General features: G+C 41.6%; 1 protein-coding gene across 1 annotated transcript; it reads right to left on the bottom strand.

The window, feature by feature from the left end:
- Positions 1-660: 660 nt before the first annotated feature.
- Positions 661-13,657, bottom strand: LOC123773728 (arylsulfatase H). The gene is made up of 12 exons (XM_045767598.2): positions 13,521-13,657; positions 12,996-13,192; positions 9,831-9,934; positions 8,689-8,817; positions 7,159-7,322; positions 6,868-7,038; positions 5,345-5,577; positions 4,674-4,849; positions 2,994-3,178; positions 2,495-2,609; positions 1,844-2,039; positions 661-1,640 (listed from the first exon to the last, which is right to left on the bottom strand). The coding sequence occupies exons 2-12, from the start codon at positions 13,163-13,165 to the stop codon at positions 1,514-1,516; spliced, it is 1,770 nt and encodes a 589-aa protein (XP_045623554.2). The 5' UTR covers positions 13,166-13,192; positions 13,521-13,657; the 3' UTR covers positions 661-1,513.
- Between the last annotated feature and the right edge of the window lie 9,819 nt (positions 13,658-23,476).

The following is a 23,476-nucleotide window of genomic DNA, read 5'->3' as shown; positions in this document are numbered from 1 at the left end:
GGAAGGGGAACACTGCATCATGTGGCTTGGCTCAAGGTGTCAGGTTAGTGACTGGTGTAGCCTCACTTGAATATCATGTCACCACCACCGTCCTCTCTCTCTCTCCACATTCCCACATCACATATACATGGTTTATTTACGATTTGCGCATGTTTCGTAGAATTGTATAATTTCATATAGATATATATATATATATTTGTACTCATTGGTTACATGCAAGGTACAAGCCTACTTGTCACAAGTTGTCGAGTTGTGCAGAAGCAATGCATCAATGCATTGCTTCTGGCAGTATGGGTTCGAGTCACTTCTGAGGTGTGAGTTTTCAGTTATATATATATATATATATATTCACGATTTTCATGACGTTTTGAAACCTTAGGAGAACTTCCTGCCCTCCTAACCTACCAGGGGACCCTTACTGTTTTGGAAGAACAAAATACATTTTTTTTTTAATTATTTATAATTTTCAAATTACGTCCATTTTCGGCCATACGGACAAACAGCCAAATTCAGACGTGACAGCCAGCAGAAATATCTGATTTATCTGAGGGCCACTATCTCTAGTGGCCTCGACGAGGACAGGAAGCCAGCGGCTTGTCGACAGTACATGCGTACTGTCCTCTCTAGCGCTGCAACATTTAAAATAAAAAAAAACTAAAATCACAACGCGTAATAAATTTATTATCTTCACACAACTCATTAAAGTTCACGTTTTTTGTACGTGGTTCATCGGTTAGGTTAGGTTAGATTAAATTAAATAGAGCGTTTTAGTACACCATTTTTCACTCCGTTGAGACAAGTCGAGATAGGAAATGTAGATGTTTATCTCTCAGAATGTTTGGTAATATGTTTATTGTTTGTGATGTATGTCTATGTATGTATTAACACGATGTACTGAACGGGGTGAGAATAGCTTGAGCTACCTCATCCCTTTGTGTGTATTTTACCTCAATAAACTTATTTCTATTTCAATTTCATGTCGAGAGGACGGGCTGGATCCTTGCCAGAGATTTTACACCAACGTCTCATTCTCTTTTATTTGTGAAAACTCATATATTTATTTAAATATAAGAAAGTACAAAAGGTTATCATTACAGGTGTTGTTGATTAATTGGTACATTCTCTCAAAGACTCTAACATGCTCTAACATGCTCATTCTTCTGTGAATCTAAGTCTTGTCTCCAAATGGTCTATAGGATCACCTTTCTTCTCCGTCCTGCGTCTCTGCCAGCGATGGGAGAGGGCAGGATCGTGCGTGAGGTATGTACAGGACGGTGGGTGTGGACGGGTGTACAGGACAGGACAGTGGGTGTAGACGGGTGTACAAGACAGGACGGTGGGTGTGGACGGGTGTACAGGGCAGGACGGTGGGTGTAGACGGGTGTACAAGACAGTGGGTGTGGACGGGTGTACAGGGTAGGACGGTGGGTGTGGACGGGTGTACAGGGCAGGACAGTGGGTGTAGACGGGTGTACAGTATGATATAGTATGTAGAGTCTTGACAAGCTCAGCATCAATGAGGCTGGAGCCAGGGCCTCCACATAACATATGGTTTGCTGCCCAGCTGAGAGGGAGCGTACTGGACCCTCTCCTCCCACTGCTCCAGGTACTCCCGCAGCGTCCGCACAACGTCACGATACCTGAAGAAACAAAGTCATGATATAAATGTTTCGGTATGAGTTACTTGAACATTGTATGAGATACGTGAACACTGACATGGCGAGAATGGGTAACATCAACTTTACACGGAGAGCTATGAGAAATAATAACTTTCCCCACGACGATCAATGACAAAACATGAACTTTGGGGGGGTTGAATGAGAAACAAATCGTGGGGACTCACTCCTGGGTGTGGGCGCTGATGGGCTGGCCGTCCTCGTAGGGGTCGGTGACGAGGTCCCAGAGCTCTGGCTGGTGTGTGAGGTCGGTGACATTGCCGTCGCCAGAGCAGTAACACGCCACGTCGTATCCCCAGCCACACTGTGTGCTTCCCGGGTACCAATTGTGCTTCACATTGTACATCTTGTACACGTGATCCTCTGCGGGGAGATCAAGACTGGATGAGTAATCATGAAAGGTAGACACTAAGCCTGGAAGACTATTAACACCGTGAGTGTGTCGCTGGATATTCAGTCTTAATTGTCACTCAGGATGCCAATACGAGAGTAAAAGACACAAGACAAGTGACGTCAAAGGCATTGGGTTTTCCTTTTTATTGAGGGACAAGTGATTCGTGGGAATATTGGGAAAGCAGGATTTACAATCATCCTGAAAATCAGGACATTCTACAAGGAGCTGCACAGCTGTAAGCGGGGCTGTGCAGTTCTCACAATAAGGATCAGATGGACACCAAACACCGTGTTAAGGGATCTAATTACCCGCTCCCATCAATGATTAGTAGCTCAGGAAATTGATTAGTGGCTCAGGCCACTAATCAATTATTAGTGGCTACTTACACCTCATACAGTGAAGAGTTGTATATAATGTGTGTCACCTGTAACAAGTCTGACGGCGTGTATATCTTGTCCACAGTGGTGGAGAAAGATTCTTGGAGCTTCCCGGGGCATCCCAGATGTCAGCAGTTCAGAGATGTCCTCCCCGTCCAGTTCCTGTTTCATACACACACACTAGAATAGGTCACTGGAATAGGTGACTGGATAGTGATCTTGTGGACCATCAGTTTTCGGTGGTCTTTAAGACCACTGCCCAGTCACTTGGCATATAATATACAACGGCTGACAGTTAAGAGGCGGGGCCAAAGAGACGAAGCTCAAACTTCGCAAACACAACTAGGTGAGCACAAGAAGATAGAATGGGTAGTGATACTAAAATATGTACTTTCACACAGCCACGCATATACTGGCAAATTATATACATCAGTAGATAGGGACGGGGGAGAGAGTGGTTGAGGGAGAGAGGGGCGGGGAGATAGTGATTGGGGAAGAGAGGGGCGGGGAGAAAGTGGTTGGGGGAAGAGTTGGTACAGGACTCACCTTGTCAACAGCGGAAGGCACCAGTTGTGGGAGTGAGGGTAGGCCAGCGAGGGAGAGGACAGTGGGGAGAAGGTCCATGAGGGAAGTAGGGGTGTCTAGGGTCACTCCCCTGGGCAGATGACCCGGCCACCGGAAGATCCCAGGGACCCGGATCCCGCCCTCCGACCCGCCCTGACACTTGCCGCCTAAATCCGTAAGACAACAACACAATCATTACCGTTTTCTTTGTTATTAACCATTGTTAGAATAATACATAGTACCCCATGCTTGGGTTTACCTTAGGAGGACATGTTAAATATTTACGCTCTCTTGTACTAAGTTTACCCCACCAGTTTACCTCTGATATTGCTGGTTATTTACTTTGTTTACAGCTTGTTGTGGTCTAGTTCTTGAAGCCATTGTGCCACCAAAGACTGCTGACGTGTGTAAACTGTGTAACTAGCTTGTCAGGGCTGTAACTTAGCTATGTGAATGTTGCGGTTCAGTTCCAGAGCTCAAAATGTTCCTTTGTAACCTTTACCACTACCGCCCGCAAGATAGGTATGGGGGTCCACTGCCACCCACAGGATGGGTTATGGGGTCCACTACCACCCACAGGATGGGTTATGGGGTCCACTACCACCCACAGGATGGGTTATGGGGTCCACGACCACCCACAGGATGGGTTATGGGGTCCACTACCACCCACAGGATGGGTTATGGGGTCCACTACCTCCCGCAGGATGGGTTATGGGGTCCACTACCACCCACAGGATGGGTTATGGGGTCCACTACCACCCGCAGGATGGGTTATGGGGTCCACTACCACCCACAGGATGGGTTATGGGGTCCACTACCTCCCGCAGGATGGGTTATGGGGTCCACTACCACCCACAGGATGGGTTATGGGGTCCACTATCACCCACAGGATGGGTATAGGGTCCACTATCACCCACATGATGGGTATAGGGTCCACTATCACCCAGAGGATGGGTATGGGGGCCCACTACCACCCACAGGATGTGTATGAGGGTCCACTACCACCCACATGATGGGTATAGGGTCCACTACCACCCACAGGATGGGTATGGGGGCCACTACCACCTACAGGATTGGTATGAGGTGCGCTATCACCCACAGGATGTGTATGGGGTTCACTACGACCCACAGGATTGATATAGGGTCCACTATCACCCACAGGATGGGTATGGGGTCCACTACCACCCACAGGATGGGCATGGGGGGTCCACTACCACCCACAGGATGGGTATGGGGATCCACTACTACCCACAGGATGGCAGTGGACCTCATATCAGGTTAAGCCTGGGAAGATAAGGAATAGACGGCCAAAGATATGTGTTTTCCCATCAAAGGACGAAGAGTTTCAGCTGATTAATAGGACCAACAAGTTGAAGAAAGTACCCTGAGAGCTGACGGGAGAGTCCTTCTGATATCCGCGCGCTAAAGCGGGTTCCAGGAGATAAAACGGCACTTCAAGAGCCCTTGGACGAGACCCGAGTACATTCTAGACTCGTTGACGAGGGGGACCCAGGAGCTAAAGCACCACTTTGAGAACTTGTGTGTAATACCCAAGAGCTGCAGTTCAATCTTTTGATAAATAATTGTATCTTACAAATGTAACATGTAAGATAGGCACGGTTGTACACATATAAAAGGAGAGGTTTGTGAAGGCGTACTGACCCTTGAAGCGGCCATTGTGGCCTCCGATGCGCTGGCCATCAGAGTCTATGGCTTCGAGGTGGGCGCCCTGGTCTGAAGTGAAGTACACAATGGTGTTGTCCTCGAGGCCATACTGTTTGAGGGCGTCCAAAACCACGCCCAGACTCTCATCCATCTCCTCTACGTTGTCCCCGTATCTGTGCAAGACACTTATGGTATTATAAGCCCACACACTTAAGAGACACTCACCTGCCCATGCGCACACCTATGGCAGACGTTCATCTGCCAACAACACACTTATGGTGTCATCGCCTGCCAGTACACTTATCGTACATTCGCTTGCACACACTAATGTTATTCAATACTTATCTGTAAGCACACTTGCGTTATTCTCGTATCTCATCTGTCAACACACTCTGCACACACAACATACACAGGGCTCAAAGAGCAGAGCTCAACCCCCGCAAGCACAACTAGGTGAATCAAACTAGGTGAATACAGGTTCCTCTTACATCGCACCTGTCAAGACATTCACGTTACACTTACACCTCATACATCAAAATACGTTTCTCTCGCTCCTCACCCGTCAACACACTCCTGACACCCTCACATCTCAACCAGTTAACCACACACCTCACACTCCAACCATCTGTTTGTGACTGAAACTCTTCCCAGTGGGAGACAGTTCCTACCTGCCGTGTTTACTGACGCCTGCCCTGTGGGGCGCCGTGAACATGGGCGTGTGGACGTGTGGGAAGGAATGGAAGAGGAAGAAGGGGTTCTGGTCGCTGGCGTGGGCCTCCAGGAACTCCCTTGACTCCTGCGCCAGGCGCTGCGACAGACCGTCCAGCTGTATGGGGCTCTCTACCATCACGTCGTTCTTCATGATCATGGAGTTTAAGAACTGGTGCATCCAGGGTGACACCTGCGGCAGATGTGTCGTCCCGCGACCTTGTTAGTCGTCTATCTCTCTATTCTTTATTAAAACTTGGCAAGGTAATGCAAGTTTTTATCTATTTCATTTTTAGATTTACAATTGTCTACTTTGAATCGGTTCTTATGAGTTTTATAGTGATTTGATAGCTTTAACCCTTACTTAAACAGCCTATCCTCGTAACGTCAAGAAACTATCGTACTAGTGACCTCTCCTAACCTACCAGAGGAGCCAAAACTGAAAATGGGACAGTATGTCAATTTCGCGAGCCGCTACCATTTTCTAGTACGACAATTTTTGACCTTAGGTAGAGCATATACATTTAAATTCATACTTATTCATACTCTTCATCCATATGTGTACTTCATGGATCTTAATCTGTCCTGCTAGGAGAGATTCCTAGACTAGGGTATTTAGCCATGCTCCTTTCAATTCTTATTTGTTTAGAATTTATATAAATTCAGCAATATGGTGATAAAAAATGTACAACAATAACCAAGTGAAATCTCAATAGTGCAACTCCATAGACAGCCTACTGCCTCATTATATTCAAGGTCCACCAACACAAGATTGGTAGGCAAAATAACACCAATTATATTTATATGACTTACAGATACAAATCAATCTTTCTGAGTATATATTGTGCATTAATACAATCTGTAGGACTGTTAATTTTAAGGCTTTAATTGTCACAAATTTCAAATTGCTTTCACAATTGGATTCACTAACACGTACATTACTGAGTTGATATCTAATGTCGCATTCAATTCCCAGACTTAATAATTTACAAGTGTCTACATTTACTGCGCTTGTTTTTTCCCATCTAAATTTAAATTTAAACAGGGAAAAGACAAAAATGTATTGATTATCTGTAGTAATCATTCCCTAATCCAATTTAGTATTTGTCTTTATTAATTGACCTCTTGCGTAGAATAACAACGAAAGAGTTGCTACGGACAAGATAAACCATACCTAGCCCAACCACTTGGACTGGACGGTAGAGCGACTGTCTCGCTTCTTGTAGGTCGGGTTGCAAGTGGTGGGCATCATTCCTGCCCTCCGTCCTATCCAAAACCCTTATCCTCGTGTACCTTCCAAGTGCTATATAGTCGTAATGGCCTAGCGCTCTCACCTAATAATTACCTTAACCAATATTACAAAAAAATGCTTCAAATACATATCAAACATTAGTAAATAGCCATGTTTGTGGAACTCTACAGGTACCTGATTATTTATACGGACGTGATAGGCCTACTGCCTGTAGTTTGAGAGAGTACTCACGCTCCAGATACAATCCACGTTCTGGGAAACATGGGCGAAGGCGAACCAGACGAGGAAGAGGAGGAAGTTGGTGATGAAGGCGAAGGTGAGGAGGATGGAAAGACGCACCGTGCGGTTCTTAGCCGCCACCAGGAGAGTCACAGCGGTCACCACCCACGTCACAGCCAGGGCCTGCACCACCATACCACAATTAGGATTACGTGGGACTTAGTCTAGTAGACAAATGGGAGTAGCCTATCCACTTATGTAACAAGGATAGACACCTCTCATTTTACAATACGTATGTCTCACCTGGAACTTCGTTTCGTCTAGCGGGAACCTCCAGAATTGGTGTTGTCCTCGGAATTCCATGAAGAGGGTGACAGGGATGCCGAAGAAGGACTGGAAGCCGTGGTTGAGGGGTCCTGGGCAAGAGCGCCCCAGCCAGCCACAGTACATCCCCAGATGCCACTTGCCTGGTAAACACTGCCTGGTTAATATAGTTCTTGGGGTTGGGGGGTTGGGAGGAATGGTGTAGTTGAAGGGTATAAAAGTTGTGTATTGGAGCCCATTAAGGTCGGCTTTATTGTGTATGTGCTTATTACCTAGGTTACTCTGCCTTTCAATATATTGATCATCTGAATCACAACACCCCCTTGCCAACTGACACATCTACTGTGGAAGGTATGTACAGAGTTAGCTTCTGCCGCTTCACCATCTAATTCATTAAACTTAAAACCCTTAAGCAAAAATGTTTCCATTCATCCGTATGGGTGTTCTGGATCTATAATTTATATCTCTCTACTGTTTCCTTTCTGTTTAAAAGTATTATCGTTGTCTATTGTGTCTGTGCCCCTACATACTGTACATTATATGTTTTCAGCTGAATCTTTTCTAGCTCTTGTTTTAGTGATGCAAGTCTCCTGAACCTATTCTCATATCATGTTCTTCTTGGTTCTAGTACGCAAGCCTTTGAATCTGTTCACGTCTCCTTATGTTTCTCGAGATGAGGCTTCAAGCTGGCGCTGCGTTCTCCAGCCTGGCGCTAATGGGGTATGTGTAGCTTTGAAGCTCTGAGTGTAGCTCTAAGTATAGTCGTGTAGCTTTGAGTGTAGCCGTGTAGCTCTGTGTGTAGCCGTGTAACTCTGAGTGTAGCTGTGTAGCTCTGTGTGTAGCCATGTAGCTCTGTGTGTAGCCGTGTAGCTCTGAGTGTAGCCGTGTCTTACGCATAGTTGAATGGGGTATTAATAGAAAGTATGTAAATAAACTATGCAAATATAAAAAATTGAACTTGAAATAAATGTAATGAAACTGAAAAAGTTTAGACTTATGTAGAAACATGTGAACGCAGATACAAGCACAGAATTATAGATATGAGAAACAAGCACACAAGTAGCCTCATAGGGGCAATATTAATTTAAAAAGTTCAATACAAATTAAACCATTTTAACATTAATTGGAACCTTGCATGTTAATTAGAACATTTCAATATTAACTGAAACATCTCAAGCATTGGTTTGGCAGACTTGAGTGAAATCAAATTGGTTATCAAGAGAGGCAGCCTAGCGTGGTACATAGGCTTCCGCACTTCCATTTACTCCTGTGTTATTATAAGACAGTAAGACGTTATATATAGCACGGTTTAACAATAAGATGAGAGGATGGTTCAGGAAAGGCAGCAATTGGCTAAATGTTGCGGGACAAGAGAGCAGAACTGACCAACAAGAACCGTGCTTGTTGTAGAAGAGGGTAGACCTGACAAACAAGAGGCGTAGTTGTTGTAGAAGGGAGTAGAACTGACCAACAAGAGCCGTGGATATTATAGAAGAGAATGAAACTGACCAACAAGAGCCGTGGTGTAATTGGCTGAGGCGAGGGCGGAGGCCAGCGTCACCTCGTCGAGGGGCAGCGCCACCTTGCTGGCCACGTGGACGATCACTGGGGACACCTCGGGCGTTCGACTCACCAGACCTGCGGACGGGGAAGGAGAAGGGGTAGAAGAGCAAGGAAGGGGGAAGGATAGGGCAGTGGAACAGGAGGGAGAAAAACAGATACATATTATACACAGATATGGGCTATGGGGTTCAGTTCCCAAGCCTATCAAACGCCTCTCTAACCTTTTCCACTACCGCCCAAGGGATGAGTATGGGCGTGCATAATAAACATAGAAAATTCAAATACACAGAAATTTTTAAGCTTCCGTGATTGAATGTAATATTAATTTACTACATGGAACATATACAGGAACAGATATCAATGTATACCTTTATCGACATGCGGCTTTACTGTATAAAACAACCTACACCTACATAACGTAACAAATAGATCATATGACGTGCACTTACATCATGTATCATATAAATAATAATAAAAATAATAATAATAATAATGTTTTTATTTAAAAATATTGAGAACATGATACAGAGGGTCCGGACATAACTTAAATAATTCAGTTAAAATCTGTAAAGGTTTGATGGGGTAAACAATGCTAAACATTAAGAGCTTAAATATAATTATTGTTACATATACCTACACCATGTTACGTACACCTACACCATGTATAACATACATATACACCATGTATAACATACCTACATAGTGTATGTAGCATACACCCCACACCATGTAACATACATATACACCAACTCCGTGTTACATACACCTACACCATGTTACATACACCTACACGGTGATACATATACCATGTTACATGCACATACATCATCTTACATACACATACACCATGTTACACACACCTACACCATGTAACATATACCTATAACAAGTAACATACACCTATAACATGTAACATACACGTGTAACAAGTAACACACCTATAACATGTATCATACACCTACCCCCCCCCCCCCTTGCATGTAATATACAACTACAGTATGTAAGCCTTACTGTAGCTGTTGTTGATGTTTTAGATTTAGCTACTCAGAACGAAGTGTCCATGTAGCCCCAGTGAGCCCGTAACTTACCGTAGCGTGCAGGGTAGCGGCCGGTGAGCATGGCGGCGCGACTGGGGGTGCAGAATGGGGCGGCCGCCAGGTGGTGGGTCAACTTTACCCCTTCCGCCGCTAACCTGTAGGGACACACAGGTCCTGTACTCAGAATGGCTTGCTGGGTCGAGCATAGCTCCTAAGCTCCGCCACTCTAACATTTATTACTTCAATGTTATAACTCATATTCATTCATATTCAATGCTGGTCTAATATTTACATGTCGAGTTCTTTCTGACGTCCGAGTTGACTTGTTTGCTGTAGCTTAGCTTTGGACATTACTTATTCATCAGCTTCATATATTCCGCTATAACCATATATGTCGTTGTCATGACAACTATGCCGCGTCTCCTCCAGTGTGATGAGGTCTAGTTTCTCAGTCTTTCCTTGTAGCTCATGCCCCTCAGTTCAGGAACGAGTCTTGGGGCATATTTGTATATCTTTTTCCTAATTTGTGGGTATCCTCTGCATTTTATAAATTTTGCTAGAAGTTACCTAGTTAAAAAATTATGTTAGATAAAGGACCTGCCCGAAACGCTGTGCGTACTAGTGGCTTTACAAGAATGTAAACACATCACGCTATGTACTCTCATAAACCCAATGTACCTTCTTGTATATAAATAAATAAATAAATAAGATGCTTTTACAAGCTCCGGTTATAGTACATCACAAACATTGTATAACTGATGTATTACATAGTCAATCTTGGCTACATTTTGGCCTTGGGAAGTTATACGTCAAAATGCGATGTTCAGGAGAACGGGTTGAACTAAGTGCTTCCCAGCTATCTTCTTCTTCAGACGGATAGTTGCATACCCGACTATCACTAAGCACTACCCAGGTGTACCCGACTATCACTAAGCACTACCCGGGTGTACCCGACTATCACTAAGCACTACCCGGGTGTACCCGACTATCACTAAGCACTACCCGGGTGTACCCGACTATCACTAAGCACTACCCGGGTGTACCCGACTATCACTAAGCACTTCCCGGGTGTACCCGACTATCACTAAGCACTACCCGGGTGTACCCGACTATCACTAAGCACTACCCGGGTGTACCCGACTATCACTAAGCACTACCCGGGTGTACCCGACTATCACTAAGCACTACCCGGGTGTACCCGACTATCACTAAGCACTACCCGGGTGTACCCGACTATCACTAAGCACTACCCGGGTGTACCCGACTATCACTAAGCACTACCCGGGTGTACCCGACTATCACTAAGCACTACCCGGGTGTACCCGACTATCACTAAGCACTACCCGGGTGTACCCGACTATCACTAAGCACTACCCGGGTGTACCCGACTATCACTAAGCACTACCCGGGTGTACCCGACTATCACTAAGCACTACCCGGGTGTACCCGACTATCACTAAGCACTACCCGGGTGTACCCGACTATCACTAAGCACTACCCGGCTGTACCCGACTATCACTAAGCACTACCCAGGTGTACCCGACTATCACTAAGCACTACCCAGGTGTACCCGACTATCACTAAGCACTACCCATGTGTGCCCGACTATCACTAAGTGCTCCTGTACTGATATGTCATATCTTATCAGCCATGTATGATTATTTTTTACTATTATCTATAATAGGAACGATGAGGAGGATTCGAACCTGTACCCTGAGTACTCGCAAGTACACGCCTTCACTTTTACTTGACTGGCCAATTAGGGCGATTGTCATTAATCATTCTTATTTACAGCTGTTGATGGTTACGCCTTCGGCGAACGCCCAATTATAACGCAAGAGGCTATTAAGTAGTTGTTTATCTTAATCCATAATTATTTTCTGTATATAACATTCATTATCAATGTCAGTTAAATCTTATCAAGTCTTAACAAAGTTAAGCAATATTTATCAAGATTATTATTTAATCTTTTGCATAGTTATCAGGTAAATAGGCCTCAAACCTACTGATTTTCAAATTGATCATCACGTTAATGTGACTTCTTGGTGCTTTATTTTGTAATATTTCCAAGTGTTATATACCTTCTCAGCTCACAACCGAAGGGCCCGGGTTTAGTCCCCGGGCTGGATAGAAACCGTTGGGCACATCCTTTTACCTAATGCCTCTGTTCACCTGGCAGTAAATAGGTACCCGGGAGTTAGGCAACTGTTGTGGGCTGCATCCTGGGGAAGGACAGTAACTGGTCTAGGAAGATCTCGATAATCCTAAGTACAGGTTTCCTGTCCCTGACAACAGGAATTATATCTGGTTAATTTAGTTAATTATGCACCCCATGCTCATCCTGTGTGTGATAGTGGCCCCCCATACCCATTATGTGAGTGGTTGTGCACCTCATATACATGGAAGAGTACGCAATACCCATCCTATGAGTAATAGTGCCAAATTAGTCGTGTAGAGAACCATCAATTTCCCCCTGTGTAAATGGTTTGAGAGAGGGAGCTATCTGTGAGCACAGAATTAGTCTTTTTTAAGACATTACGTACTTAACTTCAAGTCTAAGCATAGGTTGGTCTTTGATCATCCTCTTGGGTGGGAAGGGAGGGATAATAATTTGAGAAGAGGTACCGGGTGAGGGGGGGGGGGGTAGAAATAGCCTAAGCTACTCTATCCCTTTGAGATGTATTTCTTTTTTGTCTCAATAAACATACTTGAACTTGAAGAGGTAATCTTCCACCGTGTTGAGAAGTGCCGTTGTTGTCTCTTATGGGAGAGATGAATTGTATATTTTCTGAGAATCTCTTTCAAGTGACGCAATCTTTGCCCGAAACGCTATGCGTACTAGTGGCTTTAGGTATTGTATGTACTAGCTCTATCTATAAATCCAACATTATGTTTGTGCCTAATCCTCTATATATGTACTTTTACCTGAATAAACATTTGATTTGATTTGATTTCTTTATCCACAAAAATTTATAACGCGTTATCACTTTATTTTTGTTTTTCCTTCTTAATATCGGTAACAATCGGGATCTACCTCTATTAAAAGGCAAAGCTAACTGCAAAACCGTCTAACACACGGCGTTGTTACTTAAAAGCATATTTCCGTGCAGACAATGGATTAATTGTCAAGCTTAAACATGATGTTACGAGTTAAAAAAAAAAAAATACAAAGTACTACAAGTTCATGGGTGTGTTAGCGAGCACAAAGTTACACACCTGTCGATGTTGGGAGTATTGATGGTGGTGTTACCGTAGCAGCCCAGGTCCCCGATGCCCAGGTCGTCGGCCAGGAAGACTACGATGTTGGGCGGCCTGCTGGACCCTGCAGCACCGACCATCATCATCAGAGCCAACACTACCGCACCACTCAAGGTCCGCTCCTTCATACTTCAGGCTGTGTTTTCCTCTCGTACCTTTCATGAAATGAACGATGTAACATAAGGTATGCAGATAAGGAGTCACAATAGCGTGGCTGAAATATGTTGACCAAAACCACACACTAGAAAGTGAAGGGACGACGACGTTTCGGTCCGTCCTGGACCATTCTCAAGTCGTTGTCGTCGTCCCTTCACTTTCTAGTGTGTGGTTTGGTTAACATAAGGTATGTCATTACAGTGAGATTCAATCACAAATTTTATGTGAAGCCTTCATGCAGGGCTAATCAGAGATTTAGACATTGGGGGCTATCAAAAAATGTGTAACATAATTCTTTCGTTCATTGAAAAAACGTGTGAATCTCACGTGTGTGAACCCGTTGTATTGCGTCCCACAGTGCACGAGGCTTCCTGCAGTGGCTGTGGCAGTGGAGTCAGCGGTCACATATATATTCACCCACGTAAAAAGTACACCTGTACAAAGTCCAGCTATTACTGCTAGTAACTACGGCCGGAGGCTGGCAGTAATGGTCCAATGACGGATGTTATGCGCTCACGCTGATAAACTCCTCCTCCCCATGACTTGAAATAATTAAGCCTTGCATATTTCACATGCCACGGTAGTTTTTTCAGTTTCTTTAGTTCATTTATTATGTACCATACCCGTCTTGTGTGAGGTTGTGGATGCGTTTCAGAGGCACGTTATGTCTCAGGAACCCTAATGTTCTTTTAGATAACGAAGATACCGCATTAATAAACTAAAGTTTTTTATATTTACTGCTGTAACTAGGCTGTCGTTGCTTTCCTGCTGATCAAAGTTTGACATAAGTCTGAAGTATGCTTTGTGCTGTATCCTTGAACACCGTCTAGATAAGGATATTATACCTACCTGAATTTCGCCGAAGGCCACTATCTCCATAAGGGCCTCGACCGGAACACGAAGCCGGCGGCTTGTCACAGATCCCCCCTTTCATCCCTGATGATTTTATCTACTTGGATACACGGTTGCCAGATCTAAATTGATGAAAGTAGCGAGCTGACAGTCTAAAAGTAGCGAATTTGTAATAAGAGTAGCCCAATTTTTGTTAGTGAATGATATGGATTTCAAAGTAATATATTTTGATATATAGAGTACACTACACGATGTTAATTGTTTTATTAATATTATTTCTGCACATACACACACACATATTATATATATATAATAATTCTCAATAATTTCAATTTCTCAATAATTCTCAATAAACGAATTTTCTCAATATTTCTTATGTTTGTTTTTACTGTCGATAGTAATTGAAAAATCAATTCTCCAAAATTCATTTTTATTTCTAGTCTGACGCGACGCTTGAACGCGTTTCGTAATAACTTATTACATTTTCAAAGACTTTAGTTTACACACACACACAACTGTAACCTGAAAACACTAAACATAGTTTTACTAATGCAAACACTGAACATCTTGTCTTATATACTCGCATTTGGGTGAGGTGATATGTTGCAACAGTTTTGGATGAGGTGAACAAACTTTTGACCAACACAAGACAGAACACGGAACAATGGGTATAAATTGGATAAATGAGAGGGAAGAACGGAAGTAACTGCAAAGGGCCTATTGGCCCATACTTCCTCTTGATGCTTCTATATTGGTACGGAGTCTTGAAGTGGGTAGAATATAGTTGTGCATTAATTGGCTGTTGATTGCTGGTGTTGACTTTTTTATGTGTAGTGCCTCGCAGATGTCAAGCCGCCTGCTATCGCTGTATCTATCGATGATTTCTGTGTTGTTTGTTAAGACTTCTCTGGTGATGGTCTGGTTGTGGGAAGAGATTATATGTTCCTTAATGGAGCCCCTGTTGCTTATGCATTGTTAATCGCCTGGAAAGAGATGTTGTCTTGCCTATATACTGACTTTTTTGAGGCTTACAATCCCCAAGAGGGCATTTGAAGGCATAGACGACGTTGGTCTCTTTTAAAGCGTTCTGCTTTGTGTCTGGAGAGTTTTTCATGAGTAGGTTGGCCGTTTTTTTGGTTTTATAGTAAACCGTCAATTTTATCTTCTGATTTTTGTCTGTAGGGATAACGTTCCTATCAACAGTATCTTTCAGGACCCTTTCCTCCGTTTTAAGAGCTGTGGAAAAGAAGTTCCTGTAAAATAGTCTAATAGGGGGTATAGATGTTGTGTTAGTTGACTCTTCAGAGGTTGCATGGCGTTTCACCTTCCTTTTTATGATGTCTTCAACGAAACCATTGGAGAAGCCGTTGTTGACTAGGACCTGCCTTACCCTACAGAGTTCTTCATCGACTTGCTTCCATCCTGAGCTGTGGCTGAGAGCACGGTCGACGTAAGCGTTGACAATACTCCTCTTATACCTGTCTAGACAGTCACTATTGGCATTGAGGTGCATTCCTATGTTTGTTTCCTTAGTATAGACTGCAGTGTGGAAACCTTCGCTCCTTTCCATGACTGTTACATCTAGAAAGGGAAGCTTCCCATCCTTCTCCATCTTTTAAGTGAAACTCAACACAGAATTCCGCTCGAATGCCTCCTTCAGCTCTTGCAGACGTCTGACATCAGGTACCTGTTTAAAAATGTCGTCAACATACCTGCAGTATATGGCAGGTTTCAAATTCATGTCAACTAAGACCTGTTCAATGGTACCCATGTAGAAGTTCGCAAATAGGACACCTAGGGGAGAACCCATGGCGACCCCATCTACTTGCTTATACATGTGCCCATCTGGGCTCAAGAAGGGTGCCTCTTTAGTACAAGCTAGTAGTAGTTTCCTTAGAATGTTTTCTGGTATGTCAAGAGGAGTACAGGCCGGATCACGATACACACTGTCCGCTATCATCCCGATTGTTTCATCCACAGGTACGTTGGTAAACAGTGATTCTACATTCAACGAGGCTCTTATCCTTGTGGTCCGTATTCCCTGCAGTAAGTCAACAAATTCCTTTGGAGACTTCAGGCTGAAAGCACAAGGTACATAAGGAGTCAGCAAGCCGTTGAGTCGCTTCGCCAGTCTGTACGTGGGCGTGGGTATCTGGCTGATGATTGGCCGAAGTGGGTTTCCAGGCTTGTGTGTCTTGACATTTCCATACACATACCCAGGTTTGTATTCCCCAATAATCTTTGGCAGGTGAAGTCCAGATTTCTTGGCGTTCACAGTTTCGATCAATCTGTTTACCTTTGTTTTCAATTTGGCTGTAGTGTCCTTCGTTACCCTTTGGAATTTAGTTTGGTCAGAGAGTATGAGGTTTATTTTCGCCAGAAAATGAACCTCATTTGTTTCTCCCTATGAAAATCATTAAACAATGGTGATTATAAGGGCGCGGAAGTTCAGCCTGGCCAGGGCCGCCAGCAGCCCTTGGGCCCGCCCCGGCAGCACCCAATTTGGCACCTTTGTGGCACCTTGGTATAAGCCTAACATGTATATATACACTGGCTGCCTGTCCCCCTACACAATGATTTATTATTACCTATTATTTTATCATTTAATTTAAATATTAAATAAAATAATTTATTTAATTATTATAGTAAGTACGTAATAATTTAATATTAAGTACATAAAAATGATTAAAAAGTACAGTTTAGTCATAGGAGATTCCTAGATTGGAATTCACTACCAAATTTCAATATATCCAAGTATTTTTAGTGTGAAATGCTGTTATTATATGCATAAATTGTTGTTTTAATAATATTACGCTTAACCACTTAGAGCTGGACGGTCTCGTTTCCTACAGGTCCGCGTTCAATCCCCGACCGCCCAAGAGGTTGGGCACCATTCCTTTCCCCCGTTCCATCTCAAATCCGGAGCCTGATCCCGTCCGAGTGCTATATAGTCGTAATGGCTTGGCGCTTTCACTTGATAGTTCCCCCACTCCCCTGAATAATATTACGAGAGCAGTATTTACGGGCTACTCATGCCCGTGCCACCTCTTGGGTGGCTTAATCTTCATCAATCGAGAGCAGTACGTCCTAACCAGACATTATATGATGATATCCTCAACAGTTGATAAATAAAAGTAATTGCAGAACTCCAGTTATCTAATACTTATCATAAATGGTATAAAACCTTATCATAAGCCAAGGGATTTGTAGATCAGTGTTTAAAGCGAATTCGGAAGTAATAATAACACAGCTGATGCCATCTGTCGGCAGAAGAGAACACTATCAACTGGCTGGTCAACAGTGGCCATAAGGTACAGCTTACGCCATCTGTTGACATCAAATTACACTTATAACAAATTACCCCATAAAATACCACTAACGCCATCTAGTTTTTTTCCAACGCACTACAAATAGCCAAACAGCAACCCATAAGGTGGGTTGTTGTGCTCGGGTAGGAGGTTCCAAGCTCCGCCCACAGATGGTATGGTGTGCATAATAAATGGCATATCATTGGTAGAAACTCTTTGTTGACATTCACACAACAGCCAATCACAGGAAGGGATCAGCTAAAGGCTCCATCCACTTAATAAATCATCTTTATTCAGCTCACCATCCTTGCTTATGACATTCTGCTTCAACTTTAATCTACCTAAAAAGTGAAATGTTAAGTATTTAAAAATATTAATATAGTGATAATTAAATACTGCAGGATGTAACGAGTGTTACAGAAACATGGGCTGGCTACCTGACTTGTGACGTCATCAGTGGGTGTTGCCTCACACAAATAATATCGGCGATACAATGCCTCCGCCCTCTTATTGCTCTACATTATTCAGTTAGATGGAAATTTGTCTTGTATAAAACAGAAATTGTTGTTTATTTTGTACAACAACAACAACAAGGTTATAGAGCAAAAGGACGTATTTCTTATTTTGCATTTTATTCATATAAGCGTTGGCATTCCCCGCAACAGCCAATCACAGGAAGGGATCAGGTATAGGTGCCATCCACTTAGTAAATCATCTTAGTTCAGCCCACCAGTCCTGCTTATGGAATTCTGCTTTAACTTTAATTTACCTAAAAAAGTGAAGTGTTAATTATTTAAAGTGTTAATGAAGTGATAATTAAATATTGCAGGATATAACAGATGTTATATAAAATGGGCTGGCTACCTAACTTGTGACGTCATTATTGGGGGTTGCCTTGACACAAATAATGATACGCTGCTCTGCCCTCTTATTCCAGTAAATTATTCAGTTAGATGGAGATTTCTGTCAGGTGCAAAATAGAAATTGTTGTTCTTTTTCACAACAACCTTGTTGTTGTGCACAAGGACCTATTTCTTAGTTTAAATTTTATTCATAAAAGAGTGTTGGTATTCCCCGCAACAGCCAATCACAGGAAGGTATTTGTTGGAAACTCTGCCTTCAACAACGTTGATTCCTAATGAACTCGTACAATAAATTCGTTTAATAAACGAGTATTTAGGGTCAAGTTACAGATGAACATTATAGGATAACGGTGTTTTAGCTTGCAGTTTCGTTAGACAGAATCCCTGGTCTTAATTTAAAAAATAAAGAATTAGAAAGCGTATTTTATTGCTAACTTTTCGAGAAATAAATCCCAGTCTCATATTTGCGAACATTTATGCATTGATTTTTTGGCTTAAGTTCTTATCATAATTCCTTTTGCAATCTCAATACCATCTGGCTCGTATCTTGTAACTATCTTCGTTACTTAGCCTCAAAACCTTACATTTGTCTTACATATCCTCAACAGTAGATAAAAAAAAGTACTTGCAGAATTCTAGTTACCTAATACCAGCAAGGTATAAAACCTTATTATAAGCTACCAGACGTATAGATCAGTGTTTAAAGTAATAACAATACATTATTATTAACGTAATAATATTATTAAAATAATAATAACACAGCTGATGCCATCTGTCGGCAGAAGAGAACACTATCAACTGGCTGGTCAACAGTAGCCATAAGATACAGCTTACGCCATCTGTTGACATCAAATTACACTTATAACAAATTACCCCACAAAATACAACTAACGCCATCTGTTGCTTTTCCAACGCACTATAAATAGCCAAACAGCAACCCATAAGGCGGGTTGTTGTGCTCGGGTAGGAGGTTCCAAGCTCCGCCCACAAGATGTACGGGGTGCATAATAAATGGCATATCATTGGTAGAAACTCTTTGTTGACATTCACACAACAGCCAATCACAGGAAGGGATCAGCTGAAGGCTCCATCCACTTAATAAATCATCTTTATTCAGCACACCATCCTTGCTTATAACATTCTGCTTCAACTTTAATTTACCTAAAAAAAAAAAGTGAAGTGTTAATTATTTAAAGTGTTAACAAAGTGATAATTAAACTATTGCAGGATGTAACGGGTGTTACAGAAACATGGGCTGGCTACCTAACTTGTGACATTATTATTGGGGGTTGCCTTGACACAAATAATGATACGCTGCTCTACCCTCTTATTCGAGTAAATTATTCAGTTAGATGGAGATTTGTGTCAGGTGCAAAACAGAAATTGTTGTTCTTTTTCACAACAACCTTGTTGTTGTGCACAAGGACCTATTTCTTAGTTTAAATTTTATTCATAAAAGAGTGTTGGTATTCCCCGCAACAGCCAATCACAGGAAGGTATTTGTTGGAAACTCTGCCTTCAACAACGTTGATTCCTAATGAACTCGTACAATAAATTCGTTTAATAAACGAGTATTTAGGGTCAAGTTACAGATGAACATTATAGGATAACGGTGTTTTAGCTTGCAGTTTCGTTAGACAGAATCCCTGGTCTTAATTTAAAAAATAAAGAATTAGAAAGCGTATTTTATTGCTAACTTTTCGAGAAATAAATCCCAGTCTCATATTTGCGAACATTTATGCATTGATTTTTTGGCTTAAGTTCTTATCATAATTCCTTTTGCAATCTCAATACCATCTGGCTCGTATCTTGTAACTATCTTCGTTACTTAGCCTCAAAACCTTACATTTGTCTTACATATCCTCAACAGTAGATAAAAAAAAGTACTTGCAGAATTCTAGTTACCTAATACCAGCAAGGTATAAAACCTTATTATAAGCTACCAGACGTATAGATCAGTGTTTAAAGTAATAACAATACATTATTATTAACGTAATAATATTATTAAAATAATAATAACACAGCTGATGCCATCTGTCGGCAGAAGAGAACACTATCAACTGGCTGGTCAACAGTAGCCATAAGATACAGCTTACGCCATCTGTTGACATCAAATTACACTTATAACAAATTACCCCACAAAATACAACTAACGCCATCTGTTGCTTTTCCAACGCACTATAAATAGCCAAACAGCAACCCATAAGGCGGGTTGTTGTGCTCGGGTAGGAGGTTCCAAGCTCCGCCCACAAGATGTACGGGGTGCATAATAAATGGCATATCATTGGTAGAAACTCTTTGTTGACATTCACACAACAGCCAATCACAGGAAGGGATCAGCTGAAGGCTCCATCCACTTAATAAATCATCTTTATTCAGCACACCATCCTTGCTTATAACATTCTGCTTCAACTTTAATTTACCTAAAAAAAAAAGTGAAGTGTTAATTATTTAAAGTGTTAACAAAGTGATAATTAAACTATTGCAGGATGTAACGGGTGTTACAGAAACATGGGTTGGCTACCTAACTTGTGACATTATTATTGGGGGTTGCCTTGTCACAAATAATGATACGCTGCTCTACCCTCTTATTCGAGTAAATTATTCAGTTAGATGGAGATTTGTGTCAGGTGCAAAACAGAAATTGTTGTTCTTTTTCACAACAACCTTGTTGTTGTGCACAAGGACCTATTTCTTAGTTTAAATTTTATTCATAAAAGTGTGTTGGTATTCCCCGCAACAGCCAATCACAGGAAGGTATTTCTGGAAGCTCGGCCTCCTTATGGACTCAGCACATCGCTCTAGCTCATGGCTCTCTGTTTCATCTCTTGTATATACAAACTATGACTTTTTCGATTACTGTTATAATTAATAATATGAGATATAAAAGTTTTTAGACAAAATGGCCAAATTCTGCCATTCAATGGACTTTGTCTGGTATACATACAAACATACACCAATTTATTACCATTCATCCATTATTAATTTCAAATGTAATGTATACTGTCTAGTTTTTTCCTCTCGCCATTACTTGGTACAATATTTGAAAGTTGTCTATTTATTTATCGATCTATCTATTATCTTGTATTTATATTTACAAGTTTCTGTGCTTGGAAGAAAACTCTGCATTGAATTGGGACTAATTTATTAAATAATATTATTTAGTATTAATTAATATTTACAATTATTATTAATTACAGTTTTTTATATCTTAGTTACTTTCATGTAACTCGCAATTGTACATTCTTAACATTAATAGCCCAAATTAGCACATCTTGCTTTTAAATTAGCCCAAAAAGTAGCAAGTAGCGAAATTAAAAATTTTTGAGCGCGGGGCTCTCAAAAGTAGCCCAATTCGCTACTTGTAGCCCAATCTGGCAACACTGCTTGGATATTAAATTGTAGCAGGGTTTTGGCGTATACAGTTTCGGCGGGTAGGTTCCATGGCTTTATAACAGCTGTTGGTGAAAATCCATCTCCTGTTTTCTGTCCTACAGTGTAGCTGGTTGAGATTGACTCCATTGTTCCTTGTTCGTGTTACATCTGACCTTTGAAGAAGTGGTCTGGCTCAATATACTCCATGTTCAATATTGTAAAAGTTTCGATGAGATTAGCCCTGTCATGTCTGGTTTGCAGCCCTGGGGCCCGTCGAGAGTCGACTTAGTTCTGGAATGATTTTTGTTGCCAGGTGTTGAACTTTATCAGATGAACTCACAGATGATTGATGAAGATTACGCCGCCCAAGAGGTGGCACGGGCATGAATAGCCCGTAATGTGTGAACTCACAACTAGCTCTTATTCTATTATATCAAGCGCTTTGGCCTGGGTACGTAGCGTAGCCTGGCGGGGGAGGATCTTTAACTGTAGCCTCTGTTCACCCAGCAGTGAATGGGTACCCAGTTGTTAAACGATTTGGTGGGTAGTATTCCGGGGAAAATTAGGATTAAGGACCTGCCCGTAGTACCTCTGAATTATAAAGCTAGTGACTTTACAAGAATGTAAGAACTCTTGTATATAATTAATAATTTAAAAACTCTCAAGTCTCTAGTCACTATTTCCCCCCATACTGAAAAAAAACACGGAACCTATACTGCTGAGTGAATGAACAGTGGCTGTCTTATCTTAACAATTCATATATTTTAGCTTGATTAGCATATTAAGTATTATTCTAATTAAAATGCTGATTAACTATTGTTATATGTGTAAGGATGCTAACAAAATGTTGCTTGCTTGTATCATAAGTGGTGGATATAACCTCCATACACTGCGTGCATAAGGGTTACATGTAAAACCAGGACTGGCTTCAGTAGAGGTCTCCAGCACACGTCCTGTGGGATCAGTTTCTTCGCAAGTTATGACCATGTCTTGGTCCGCATAATTGTACTTATGGACTTACTTTTACTCAACTCCCTCCCCCTGATTTAATTCTCTTCGTTTTCTGTTAAGACACTAAAAATTCTAGGATAAAGTTTTTAATTTAAGTTTGTAATTCACAAGGTTTAAATATCAGGAATTTCTTTTTCAGGTTTATTAAACAATATAGATTTTATACAAAATTCTAAAATATCCTGAGTTACTTTACAATTTATTGATATATTTTAGTTTTGTTTTATTAGTTTTATAAAACTGTAATATTAATATAGCTACAAATTAAGTACTAATTGTAATTAAGAAGCAATAAAATTATTATCTTCAAAAACTAACACGGATAGGCGAGGGTGTGGTTTTCTATTCAGTTTTTCAGGTAAACTCAAATATTCACAATATATATGACTACGATTTAATACTAAGTGAAAATAAGTACAATTCCTAACTGCTATGAATAGTACATAATTGCATTTATTTGTCTTCTTACATTTACCACCCCATTTTTGGAGGACGGGCTGCTTGGTCCAGTAGTAATTAAGGTGCGCATCTTGGGAGTATCCAAGCCGAAGGTTTTAACCGTTTGAATCCCAACATTTGCTCCCAATTGATTTTTGTTAATTTATAAAACATATTATGACAGCCAAACATTAACTCAACATAACCATTGATCGCAAGATTTGCTGTAACTTTCATTCATGATTAGGACCGTAGTTCACCCCCTTGTAATATACGTTCTTCGTAATAGTGGCTTCACGCATTGTACCGTGTCTCTTACCTACGAATCCACCACTACTCATGTATCTTATCCACACATGCATGCACTTTTAACCTTCATAAATTATGAATATTATAGAAAATGTTCAGAGTATTGGTTTAAATTTCCGTTAGCGAG

Source organism: Procambarus clarkii, chromosome 72 (genome assembly GCF_040958095.1).
Source record: "Procambarus clarkii isolate CNS0578487 chromosome 72, FALCON_Pclarkii_2.0, whole genome shotgun sequence".
Taxonomy (NCBI): domain Eukaryota; kingdom Metazoa; phylum Arthropoda; class Malacostraca; order Decapoda; family Cambaridae; genus Procambarus; species Procambarus clarkii.
Note: the sequence above shows the minus strand (reverse complement) of the source record. Positions and strands in the feature narration are given on the sequence as shown.

Excerpts from the sequence above, each read along its gene's own strand:
- LOC123773728 (XM_045767598.2), bottom strand. The coding sequence starts at position 13,165 with ATGAAGGAGCGGACCTTGAGTGGTGCGGTAGTGTTGGCTCTGATGATG. Across the intron at positions 3,179-4,673 it reads CCACAATGGCCGCTTCAAGG|GCGGCAAGTGTCAGGGCGGG; the intron begins GTCAGTACGCCT and ends TTACGGATTTAG. Across the intron at positions 2,040-2,494 it reads CGCCGTCAGACTTGTTACAG|AGGATCACGTGTACAAGATG; the intron begins GTGACACACATT and ends ATCTCCCCGCAG.